Source organism: Pyrus communis, chromosome 12 (assembly GCF_041283825.1).
Source record: "Pyrus communis isolate YQ-2024b chromosome 12, ASM4128382v1, whole genome shotgun sequence".
Classification (NCBI taxonomy): domain Eukaryota; kingdom Viridiplantae; phylum Streptophyta; class Magnoliopsida; order Rosales; family Rosaceae; genus Pyrus; species Pyrus communis.
Window position 1 is genome coordinate 9,766,912 of NC_142576.1, and position 13,597 is coordinate 9,780,508.

The following is a 13,597-nucleotide window of genomic DNA, read 5'->3' on the forward strand; positions in this document are numbered from 1 at the left end:
TGTTTTAAAGATGTTGTAAGGAATTGGAATAGACCTCAAACCTATGGTATGAAAGTGTAATTTACCCAAAGTTAAAATATATTTCAATTCTAATCCTTCTCGTAGAAAGACTAGTGTTGTATACTTATCAAATCTTTCTTGATTTTTTATATAACAAGTCAAGTCGTGACAGCAAAAACCAATGCCCTTTCTTTCAAAACATAGTCAACGATCTGGTCAAGCCATCGTCCCAAGCAACACGAAAGCCACGAGGAGTTGCGCGTTCGTTGGAGCCTTGGAGCCACCAAATAACATGTAGAAATTAATGCCTTTTTGAACATCAAGAATTCAGGACCATGTCTTACTCCACACCAATAGGACCGAGATATTTGTCTTGCATTTGTTTTGATTTATTCTTGTCATCTATTAGCAAAGTTCAAATGTAGATGCAAGGTCAAACAATATTTGGGTCAAAGTAAAACCAGTTCACCACATTTGATTAGTTGATCAAGGACGTTCGAGTGGTTATTCAACCAATGACGGTTCTTGATATCAAAATTTATGGTTGAAAGTTCAAACAAGATGAGCGTAAGGCTTGAAAAGAAAACCGATGATAATTGAATGATACTTTAATTTTAACTATTGAATTTCTTTTTCGGGGTGATAATTTTCAAATGGTAGTATAATTAGGCTTAAGCTTCTTTGACTAGAGCAAATGCACTCTCTACACTTTTTTTTTTTCGTAATTTACTCAATGTTTTTGTAATTTAGTTCAAATTTTCACTTGCATGTATAAACTTAAAAAAAAAAAAAAAAAAAAAAAAAAAAGAGGATGACAATGTTTAATTTGTCCATTTTTGCTCTTTATACAAAGAAAAAAAATATGATTATAAAAAATACTCACATACTATATCTATCTATATATATTATATATATATATATATATATATATATATATCTATTAATTAATGAAACCCTCTTTGTCAAGGGTGAAAATACTATTTAGTCTTCTATCACATAAAAAAAATGATGGGCAATAATGTAATTTCACAGATCCAAATTTTACTGCTTTTTATTGAAACTTCACCTACTGGTGATGTTAAAATATTTCCAAGATTTAAAATTAAAAACAAAAAAAAAACTAAAAACAAAAACCTCCCACTCCTCCCTCCCCACGTTCTCTCTCTCCCTCTCTCCTTCTCATTTTTCTAAAAAAATGTGTTCATACACACAAAGTATGTAGGCAAACGCTATATTAATTAAGAGAAGTAGGCTTGTCAACTTTTTGCCCCCTTTTCTTTCAATTTTGCCCTCATTTTTTAATACACAATGTTAACATGAGAAGGGCAAAATAGTAATTTTGCATCTTTTGAACTTTTTTCTCTTTTTTTCCTATTTTGCCCTCACTTTTGATACACAATATTTACATAAGGAGGGCAAAATAGTAATTTTATATCGAAATATTTACATAAGATAAAAAAATATGCACTTGTTAAGAGAAATTGTCCCACCATCATTTTTTTCATACACATAAGTGAAATTATGATGTTTTTTGGATAGTTTGAATGAACTGAAGCGGTTGCGCTTGAGAAGAACGTGGGAGGAGGTGGGCGGTTTTTCCCCTTTTTTTCCTATTTTGCCCTCACTTTTGATGCACACTATTGACAAAAGGGAGGGCAAAATAGGAAAAAAAAAAGAAAAAAAGTTGACAAGGAGGCTTCTTTTAATAATAGTATAGAAAAAAATATGCACTTATTAAGAAAAATTATTCACACACACAAATTGTTTACTCTCTGCTAGTTCATACATTATTTCACGGCTAGTGATTACAAGCTTAATTAAAATATAAAGAGAAATGCTAATTATATTTCCATTTTAACGGTCTCTTTTGATCTTTTCTTTCCTTTTAAGATCCTTCAATATGACTTGATAATTCAAATCGACTGTAGAATCATAATCGCAAGTAGAGATGACAATTCAAACCGTTAAACCTGATAACCGTTCGAATGGTACGAATTTGGGGATAAAAATTAAGTTATATTTTAGATAAGAAAAAAACCAAAAATATTATTCAGATATGGTTTCAAATAGGGTTATAGGAGTCATTGATCCGTATCTGTTTCCAAATCTAACCCGAATAATACAAATTATATATAATATAATTTATATGTAATAAATATACTATTGTATAATATATATATATATATATTCACCAAATCAATTACTTTGAGAATTAAAAAAATTGCATTTTGTGGGAGAGATCAAACAAACATCATCAATGTATCTATTATATTATAATGACTAAATTATTATCTTATATTATAATGCGTCAATAAACAAACATATTTTTGGTATTGATTAAGATTGATATAACCACTAACCAATGAATAATCTATTACACAGTAAGTAAGATTATAAATAATCTGCAATAATTAATTTATGATTATAAATATAATTAATCTTTGTGATTACGAAATGATTATGACATTTTTGTCCCCAGACCAAGCCGGCGCCGTCTTTAGTCCGCAAGTCGCAAGCACTATAAATCTCCTCTTCTGGGCCCCACGTGGCCAACCATTCGCCTTTCCCCATGTAGAAAAACCTTGGACCCCATTCATTTCCCGTCAGAGACTTCTCCTTCCTCCAAAATCTGTCTCTCTCATCCACCATTATCTTTAACTTCTGTTGTTTGTCAGTATATTTTATTTTCCATTATTCGGGTTTGTTTGTTGGATTCACTTTTCCATCTTTAATTTCAAATTTTTATAATCCCCTCAGTGCGTTTGCAACTTTATCTCTCCGTAACTCACACTCACTATCATTTTCGAGTTTTACCTCGGAGCCAATTTTTATGGTCTCTCCATCTCTCTTCCAACTTTGCACACCACCATGGAGGTTTCCCTTCTCCTTCTCTCTCTCCTCCTCCTCGTCGTCCCTTCCTCTGCTCAAACGCCAGGTACCCTTCTCTCTCTTTTGAATCTTTATACTTTACTTGCATGATTTTTTTTTTTTTTTGCAGTGTTTTCTTTTTTGAACTGATTTAATCCTAATAAAGCATGAATTTTTAGTATTTTTAGTACAATTTTAGCTTGTTTTCTTAGTTTGTAGAAAAACCATGTTCTTAAATTGTCTGAAAATTACTTTAGAAGTGAAAAATTAGCTTAAGTTTTAATGAATTCAGCCATTGATTAAAAGTTTCTAATTTTTTTTTATTGAACCCATGTTTTAGTTATACTCAGTTAGTCCAAATTCCTTGTATAAAGTTCCTTCCTTGTGTAATTTGAAGCAGGGTTTGTGAGTTTGGATTGTGGAGGTGAAGAAAATTTCACTGATGATCTGGGTGTGGAGTGGACTCCTGATCAGCTCAATTTCGGCGAGACGTCCTCTATAGCTGTTTCCAATGAGACCAGGAAGCAGTACTCGACGTTGAGGCACTTTCCGGCGGATTTGAGAAAATATTGTTACACATTGAATGTCACAAGTAGGACTAGGTACCTTCTAAGAGCGACATTCTTGTATGGTAACTTTGATAGCAATAACGTTTATCCCAAATTTGACATTTCTGTTGGGGCAACCCATTGGTCTTCGATTGTAATTTCGGATGCCAATACGATGGAGATGCGCGAGCTTATATTTCTGGCGAGGAATCCTACTGTCAGTGTATGTTTATCCAATGCTACGACTGGACAACCTTTTATATCGACTCTTGAGCTTCGACAATTCAATGGTTCCATGTACTATACTGATTATGAGCAACAGTTCTATCTCAGTGTCTCTGCTAGGATTAATTTCGGTGCAGATGATGAAACACCAGTCAGGTATGCTAAGTTTATCTGCTTAGGAGGGCTTCATGGCTTATTTCTTGAAGTAGGTATTGGTCCAAATGTATGTAACAAACTACTGTGAGATCAAACTTTGTAATATTCCCTGATTTAGATAGAATATCTGAGCTAGGAAGTTTGTAGTCTGAACTCTTTTCGCTTTGACAAAGATTTGTGATTTTGAAGGATATGTATTCTGTGAATTTCAGGTATCCTGATGACCCCTTCGATAGAATATGGACATCAGACTCTGTCAAGAAAGCGAATTACCTCGTCGACGTTGCTGCTGGAACCAAAAAAGTGTCAACCAAGTTGCCAATTGACATTAATAGGGATGACATGCCACCCGAAAAAGTTATGCAGACAGCTGTAGTTGGCACAAATGGAACACTAACTTACCGGCTGAACCTGGATGGTTTTCCTGGTTTTGGATGGGCATGCACCTACTTAGCAGAAATTGAAGATTTAGCTGAAGATGAGTCTAGAAAGTTTAGGCTAGTACTTCCAGGAAATACTGAACTCAGCAGAGCTGCTGTTAATATTGAAGAGAACGCTCAGGGAAAATATCGTCTCTATGAACCAGGGTTTGCAAACTTATCCCTACCGTTTGTATTATCATTTAAATTTGCCAAAACAGCCGATTCTTCCAGGGGACCGCTCTTGAATGCAATGGAGATAAATAAACATCTGGAAATAAATGATGGTTCTCAAGATGGTAAGTTCCCCAGTAGTATCTGGATGGTTTATGGCTTCTCTTCTCCCTTGATGCAATGATGTTTACTGCTAATTTTGCACGATTTATCGCTATTAAGCACATGCCCTTGTTCATCATTCCCTGAAAAAAAATCTTTTGACTCTTTCCTGTTATATGTGATACTTGGTTTGTATGATTTTCAGGAGCTGTTATTTCTAGTTTTGTTTCACAGTACTCATCGGCAGATTGGAGTTTGGAAGGCGGTGATCCATGCCTCCCAGTTCCATGGTCTTGGGTTGAGTGTAACTCAGATCCACAACCAAGAATAGTTAAAATGTATGGCTTATATTTTTCTAGTTAAAGTTATTGTATGAATCACTACTGCTTCTGCATAGGTATATAGTTCCGAGCTGACAACTGCTTTTGTATCACTTTGCTTGGCAGAAAATTATCTAGTAAGAATATTACCGGGAATATCCCTTCAGACTTGACGAAGTTGAGCAGTTTAGAAGAGTTGTAAGTTTCATATTGCATTCTTGTATTTCTGAATGGTATTGAGTGTTTTCAAATTTAGTTTTATAGAACTTGTTCTTTTTAGTGTCGTTGTTGATATTTGTGTTCCAATTACAGATGGCTTGACGGGAACTCCCTGACTGGTACAATACCTGATTTCACTGGATGTGTGGACTTGAAGATCATGTAAGTGATCTCACTTATTCTAACAATGTTTTTTAAAGAGCTAATACTAATAAAATAGCTTTGCATTATACAGTCATCTCGAGAACAATCAGTTGACGGGCGGACTCTCCTCTTTCACGAACCTACCAAGTTTGAAGGAACTGTAAGTGTTCCGGGACTCACATGTAGTTTACCTCAAATTGAAGAAAAAAATGTGTGTGAGACTGTGGCAGTTGTTCTTTCAAGCAATGAGTCGCATGGCCCTCTTTGTGTATATTTTTATCATTTAATTAAATGATTTTACTGAAATAGTGGATAGTATATAAAGTGTGGCTTCCACCGCATGCTTTGGCACAAGTTATACAATAAAAGACTTCAGTAATTTTTCTGCTTAAAAGACCTTCAATGTGTGGGTACCAGTGTTGTAATCAATGTTATATATTGCCGTCCCATTCCTAACAACTTAAGTTTATGGCTCTATTAGTTGTCTAACATGGTATTAAAGTTCAGGCTGCTTGGACCTCCGTTCTCCAGTTTCTTCTTATTTTTTTATTGCAAGGAGCATGTCTGATAAGTTATACCTCTCTCTATCTGCATCTCTAAGGACAAGAGGCTACACATGAAATAAGATGTTAGCGGGAACTACATTTTGGGTCATTCCCTAATCGTATAAGTTTTCGGATGTGTTGTCCAACAGTAATTTTGTAGTTGTACATTTGCATATGTATAGATAGTCTAAGATACACTGTACCAAACATTCTGTGTCTATTTGAGAAAAAAAATAGACGATTATCATGATTCAGAACTTGGAAAATAAGTAACCTCGTGAAATTTTTTATGCCGCTCATTATGTTTTATTTTTCATTTTTTCTAATCAATGTCTGACATGCTGTTTTTTTATATAAGATCTTAATCTTGGGCGAATCTGATGTTGCAGGTATGTGCAAAATAATATGTTAACCGGAACAGTGCCATCGAGTCTTCTCGATAAACTGGTTAATATGAAGTGAGTATCACTTTTTGCAGATAAAACTGAAGAGCATAAGAACAAAATCATAAGTAAATTCTAGAGCTTAAAATCAGTGTAAACCTTGCCTTATATTTATCTGCTTCATTAATAGTAAAAATCAGAGTGTCCTAGAGTAAGTACACGTCTTAAATTGTATCCTTCATCCTGTATATTGTATAGTATACCCAAGTATATCTTTATCTTGCTGCATCAAATCTCTTGCTCTCTCTATTCTAGTCATCGGGGCCTTGTCTAGGACTTGCGCCAATGTATTTATCTTCGCTCTTCTATGTTGTCTCCTGACAGCTATGCTGGAAATGTTAATCTGCGGAAAGGGAAAACAAGCAGGAGCCGCAATAACATTATTATTGGTACATCAGTTGGGGCTGCTGTCTTGGTCATAGCTACTATTGTATCTTGCATACTTTTACGCAAGGGAAGGAAGAAATTTTACAAGCATGGTATGAGTCTGAAACAAATTTGAGGTTTACATGGTTTTTGTTTCTCTTAATTTTCAGTTTGCTTGAATGCAATGACATTATTCTAACTCGCTACAGACCAACTTGGGAATCAACCTGCACAAGGAATACGTTCTTCTAAGAGTGATGCTCCTAATGAATCTGCACACTGCTTCTCTTACTCTGAAATTGAAGAGGCTACCAGTAAGTTTGAGAAGAAAATAGGTTCGGGAGGTTTTGGAGTTGTTTACTACGGTAAAATGAAGGATGAAAAGGAAATTGCGGTCAAAGTTCTAACGAGTAATTCCTACCAGGGAAAGCGAGAATTTTCAAATGAGGTTAGTTTTTGTATTATTGGACATCTTTTACATTTTTTTACATTTCAGGTTGCTTTTTCTTTCTTTTAGGATGCTCAACCCTGTCTGTTTGCTACTCTGTGCCTGTTTGTATCTTTCTATTTATTGAACTGTTGATGATTCTTCTTTTTCTTTGGGTCGAAAAATTCATTAAATTCTCCTTGCATATGAACAAATATTTAGCCGTAAGTTAAGTAGGACGGGGAAGTGCAAGGATTGAAGTGTCTCTACATAATCTCGAATTTGCATTATGTATTTTCCTGTAAATCGTATAATATTGTGATTTTGCAACTTTTCTGGAAACTAAATGGAAAAAACGAATCATTTTAAAATTTCCGCGCTGTTCCCTTCTAGTGTTGAAGAGCATTCATAAAAGAAATTTGGTTTCGTAATTGTTGTCATATCCTGTCACTTTGGGTTGATGTATTACTGTTGGACATCAAAACTTGGAACTCTGTGGACTGACACATGCTTCGATATCATCTAGGTAACTCTTCTTTCAAGGATACATCACAGAAACCTGGTACAGTTTCTTGGGTATTGCCAAGAGGATGGAAGAAGTATGCTGATCTACGAGTTCATGCATAATGGAACTCTCAAGGAACATCTTTATGGTAAGTTTGCTTCTTGTTGATGGAATCTATTGAAATTTGGACGGCTAACAAGTTTTGAATTGTTCGCAGGCCCATTAACACACGAACAGAGTATCAATTGGATCAAGCGCCTTGAGATTGCTGAAGATGCTGCAAAAGGTCTAATACGCTAGAAAGTTCTTGTTAGTTATTACTTCTTTTCAATTTAAGCAGCAGCAAAAAGTGCTTCTTCCTTAGTATGTTAAATTTATACATGGTCTTTCTCGTGGTTCTTCAGGAATTGAATACCTTCACACAGGCTGTGTTCCAGCTATCATTCATAGAGATTTGAAAAGCAGCAACATTCTAATTGACAAACACATGAGAGCAAAGGTTTCAGATTTTGGTCTTTCCAAACTTGAAGTAGACGGAGCATCCCATGTGTCAAGCAAAGTTCGGGGCACTGTAGGGTATCTGGATCCCGAGTAAGGCCTTCTTTTCCATAAAAGTTTATGTTTTTCGTTGAGATCAAATCTGCCATCATTGAGATAAGTTACATAATAAATATGTTACTGCTTTGTTGTCATGGGATTGTTAAGTGCTGAATGGCTTTGGTAGAGTGCTCCAATTAGTAATTAATTTGTGTTATAAGCTGTCAACGCTTTAGGAGATAGGTTTGTAGTTACGGCACAATAGTTATACGCACTGTTTTACAATTTCATTTTTTACCCCATATTTCTGCGTGTTAAAATGACTTCTTTGTTCTCACTGGTGTTCAGGTATTACATCTCCCAGCAGTTGACAGACAAGAGTGACGTTTATAGTTTCGGTGTCATTCTTCTTGAGCTGATATCAGGTCAAGAAGCAATTTCTAATGAAAACTTTGGTGTTAACTGCCGTAACATAGTGCAATGGGTAAGTGTAGTTTGCTTTGCATTGCAATGAAGTATTTGAAATTTTTTATCACTTGCCGTAAACTTTTGATCAGTACTAATACTGAAAGTATCAACATTGGCATATTACCATTATTGTGAGTTGCTCCCTTTCTTACCTGTGAAAATGGTTGTCACAGGCAAAATTACACATTGAGAATGGCGACATTCAAGGAATAATCGACCCCTCACTGGATGGCGAATACGACATCCAGTCAATGTGGAAGATAGCCGAAAAAGCCTTAATGTGTGTTCAAGCGTACGGATTTATGAGGCCGTCCATTTCAGAAGTTCTCAAGGAAATCCAAGATGCAATCTCAATGGAAAGGGATGCTGCAGCAGTAAGAGAAGGTTCCTCTGATGCATCAAAGAATTCAATCCCTTCTTCCTTGAACACAGGTTCCCTGGGTCTTGGCAGAAATGACAATTTCTTGTCGATCGATGAGTCTATCGCCCGGCCAACTGCTCGATAGTAATTCGGTTGGCATACACGACGTGTAAATATTTTTTTTTTCATCTCCTATCGTAATTTTAGGTTGTACATTGGGTTTGCATTATTACAACTCTTACTCTTAGCCGTGTTGGATAGTGTATGAAGGATAAAGGGATCAAGATAGATATATCTTTAGGTTGTAAATATTGATCGTGCAAAATTATTAGCATATAGGAATGCTGTGTTGGATTTTTCGTTGAGTGCCCTTTGGGGATTTTTCGTTGAGTGCCCTTTGGCCCTTGCAGAAAGTGTTGTGCGGAGGCGTCAACCAATACGTTTAAGATTATGTGCGGAACCGCTACTTAGTATTACAGCCTAGTGGTAATCATCTTCATTTGTGAGTGAGAGGTTTTAGGTTTAATTCTCGTCAAAGGCAAATTTGAACCATATTATTATTAGCTCATTATGAGGCTTAGCTAACTACCCCACTCTTAGGTATGGGTTGTTTAAAAATTAAAAAAAAAATAGAAAGATTATGTGCATAACAAAATAGCAATATGCAAGAGAGAAAGTAAACTTATTACAACAAGAACGCCGAGATTTATACGAGATACATATTTGCATTTGTATTTAAGGAAGAATACCTACACTAAATACAAATACAAATACCAATCACAAATATACATTTGACAATAATTACAAAGAAGAATCTGGAGTAAAGAATTATATTCTAACTTACACCGAAAAAGGGCTAAAATATTCATTCTTGGTTTTCTAGATGCAATAAAATCTTCTTGTTGCGAAGGCTCTCGATAGATACCTCCTCATAATTAATCATGCCCTCATCATCAAATTAAACCCTAGGACTTGTGTCTGATTTATCAATCTTCAAGTGATCAACTAAAATTACATTGAACTCCATATATTTTATGTTGCAAATATATGAATGTACATACATACATTAATACTCAAGAGTAGGGTTATACCTAGCGGAAGATCTTGAGTGGATAACCGTCTTGTGATTACGAACTCTCATGCGAATCACAAATTATGAACGCCACCATTTGTAGAAGGGAAATTTTATTTGAACACATCTAATCTCTTTCTACATCCAACTTACTATTTGTACCTATTATTAATGATAGTAAATCGTATTGAAGTGGTTCATCCGTAAGTTTCCTCAAGTCCAAAGCTTAATTCTCTTCTCTTTCCCAAATTTCATCATGAAATGGCCATTATGATGGAATGCGATTGCAGAGACGGGTCCCTTATGACACAGAAGTCTAAGTAGAGGAGCGGAGCTTATAGGCTTCCACATGAAAAGTGACAACCCCATTATAGGGGTTCACCTGCACTACACATCAAAACAACCTATGGTTGTCCTGTAACTATCTACCATCTCACCCATTGTCACATCCTGATAATGAAACTACCCAGGAATTTGGGAGGAGGGAGGAGGGAAGAGATGGCAGCAGCAGAGAAAAAACAATAAAAATCTATATATATAAAGTGAGAAGCCCAAATAGAAGAAGCTTTCAATATTCCAATTATGTCCTCACTTTGATAGAAAAAATAATTAACAACTGCCCAACAAAATACGGACAAAATAGTAATATTGTACAATTTAGAAATCAAACGTGGAGAAGACAAATTCCACCATGTTTGCAAATCAGTTTTTCTCAAACTATTAGATTTCCTTGCCGAGGAGGATAGGCGAAGGCCATTCCATCAGTTGATATCTCAAACTTCAGATATCCCAGCGGAGGCCATTGGTAAAGGTTACGGTATTGAAGAAGCAGAAAAAAAGATGTATGTATAGCACAACAAGTCATAGCAGTTTCAATCTTTGTCCAAAGTGTGCAATTTGGGATGATGGATGATGAATTCCAGATGATTGCGCTTATTATTTAAAGTTACTTCTTGCTTCCTCTTTAGTTTTCTTATTTGCACTTTGATATATATGTTCCCTACAATTGTTGTTTGTAGTTTGTCTGTTTATTTTTACTCTTCAATGTTGTACATATGTATTTTATCAATAGTGATTAATGCATTCGTTACTGTTTTCCACAAAGAGTTTGCACTCTCTCTTCCAAACATTAGTGACATTGGTGATTAATTTTAGCAACAAAAAAACATTGAAGCCATCGCCATGGATCTGGGGATTGGTGGTACGTGATCGGAGATTGAAAACCCTAGAAACTGGAAGTTGACGTATAGGGTTGAGTTGAGGAAAAGTAACGTGAAACCTAAACGAGCAAACGAAAACATTTGGTACTTCAAGTGTAGGTTGGTTTTCTTAATCTCTCTCTTTTTTTTTTTTCTTTCTGTTCTTCCTTTTCCAGCAAATTTTCTTATAACTATAGGCCACGATTGCTTATAAAGTATTACAATCACGGGGTTTTGCACAAAAAAAAGAGGAGAGGCTGACACTTGATGGGTTTCTCTTATTAAGTTTTCATTCGTTTATCCCTTTTTTTTTGTTTATTAATTTTATTGACACAAGTTTTTTCATTAGGGATAGAAATTTGGGTAATAATATGCTACTGTGATGTATCTTGCAAGGCTAAAGATGCTTCTATGCATGTTTGAAGGGACAATTTGAGTTTGTCAAACACTACAATGGTCATATAGGTTTCAATTTTTCCCAATTGTAACCTTAGTTATTCATGTTCTTCAATATCTTAGTTAATTTGCTGCCTCTTATCTATCGCTTTACTGTGTTCACTTCCCATATCATACTTGGAATCTCAACTCAGCATTCCAAATTGAGGAAGAGTAAACATATAGAATATTTGCGTTTAGCTTATTCTCTATTCTTTAAGTTAGAAATATATTTAAAAGAGTGGGTTGAAAAACATAAGTAAAATCATGTGTAGTAGTTCCCTTCTAAGAGTGTCGATATTAGGATGGATGTTGGCAATGGCCACAGCTCAAGTCGTGGCTTGAACGAAGAGGTGAAGAAAATGAGGGAGGAGTGGATGAATAAAGAAGAAGAACATAGGAAGGCTGTGGAGTTGGTTTAGTAAGATTATGCTGCCAAGCTTGATGATTTGGAGGCTCAAATTAGGTCAGTTTCAATATCAAATTAGCCTTCATAAAAAATAAATAAATAAATAAAGAAGAAGAAATATTGAATATATGTTGCTAGGTTTATTTTATAGTTTCCATTTTTTTCCTTGCAAGATTGATTTTGAACATCATTATTAGCTTCACTCTGTTTATGTGTTTTTCTCTTTCAGATACGGAGGTTTAAACAAGATTAGTTCAAGACTAATAATATTGACCTCTCCATTATCCCATGAAAATAAAATTTGGGAGGATCAAGAAATGAATAGAGATTGAATTGTTACGTCATTTTGTCTCATTTATTTGTTAATTTTATACTCATAACAACATTTGAACAAGTTTAAGTTTTTTCCTTGATTGTGATCTCCATGCTTACTGTTCTATGTGGGCTGTTGCAAAACACTCTAGAGAGTGAGCCAATTTTATTTGACCTTAGATTGGTTAAAAGAAGAAGAGCATGTATTCTTCGCAATAATCAAATTTCATTGAACTTGGAGAAATACTATTTGACCAACGAAGATTTTAGTTAGTTTGCAACTTAAGTTAAAACTATAGTGACACTATTAATGTCTATAACTAGTGAATAACAATGGTAAACAACTAACACAACACATTTTTAGGGACGCATAGTGCCCGTGATTAAAATGATTAAAATAGGGGCTTTTACCTAATTATATGTATTTATTTTTTTTAATGCTCATTTTATATTTTCTAAAAATATTAAAAATCAATTAAAATCTTCAATATTATGAATTTTCAACCCCAAAAAACATAATTAATATCTTATAACAAAAAAAAATAATATATTGACATAAATCTATCTGCAAATCATTCTACCGTAACTCAAGTAACAAATATATGAATGTATATCATACCTGTAAGTAAGATATGAAACTTAACTAAAAGGTAAAAAAAAAACATAATATATATTTACAAGCTAGACACATGAATCTTACTTGATTATAAAAAAAATCTGTCATGTACGTAGATAAATATAATTAACCTATGATATAGGTTGATTATAAAAATAAAAAATAAAATCTATAAATGGGATTTAAAACGGGATAAAGAACAAGAAAGAACAAAAATAATAATAATAATCAAAGAGATAATTAGGAAGAAATTTGATTTTTATAATAAATCTTATCATTTAAGAGATAATTATTGATAATAAAATAATAAGATTTAAGAAATTGAACTTATTTTAATAAATTGGACTATTCCTGCTATTGGCTCAAAAAATTGGACCTATATCAAGTTTCCCCTTAAAAATAATGTCTCTCGCATGAGCGTCAGCGCGTGCGAAAAGGCTAGTATAATATAAAATGCATGAAATTTGACCCAAAAAAGAAGCAAATGGAATCAAAAGTCCTTGCAATGTCTGCAAGTCCTTTTAGTGTTTTGGGGTGTAGAGAGAGATCGGGAGAGTATTTGCAACAATTTGCTGTTGCACAAAGTTTAACAAAAAAATGTGGGATTGATAAAAAAAATTGAAACTCAAATACTCATCTTCTAAACCCTAAAAAAAAGTTGAAATCAAACGAACAAAAAATTCATAAACTGAGTCGTACTTTACTTGGCAAATTCAAAACTTCAAAA

At 34.3% G+C, this 13,597-nt stretch overlaps 1 protein-coding gene across 4 annotated transcripts; it reads left to right on the forward strand.

Annotated features, from left to right (window-relative positions):
• Positions 1-2,557: 2,557 nt before the first annotated feature.
• LOC137745778 (putative LRR receptor-like serine/threonine-protein kinase At1g67720) lies at positions 2,558-9,183 on the forward strand. 4 transcript variants are annotated; one of them, XM_068485790.2, is made up of 15 exons: positions 2,558-2,935; positions 3,269-3,797; positions 4,010-4,515; positions 4,698-4,830; positions 4,939-5,010; positions 5,125-5,193; positions 5,267-5,335; positions 6,110-6,178; positions 6,488-6,642; positions 6,739-6,977; positions 7,483-7,609; positions 7,679-7,747; positions 7,866-8,052; positions 8,347-8,482; positions 8,640-9,183. In XM_068485790.2, the coding sequence occupies exons 1-15, from the start codon at positions 2,869-2,871 to the stop codon at positions 8,970-8,972; spliced, it is 2,760 nt and encodes a 919-aa protein (XP_068341891.2). In that variant the 5' UTR covers positions 2,558-2,868; the 3' UTR covers positions 8,973-9,183. The 4 variants fall into 4 exon arrangements, with proteins under 4 accessions (XP_068341891.2, XP_088537312.1, XP_088537313.1 ...); XM_088681186.1 differs by having other exon boundaries at positions 2,662-2,935; positions 3,266-3,797; XM_088681187.1 differs by lacking the exon at positions 6,110-6,178 and having other exon boundaries at positions 2,662-2,935; positions 3,266-3,797.
• Positions 9,184-13,597: the final 4,414 nt, after the last annotated feature.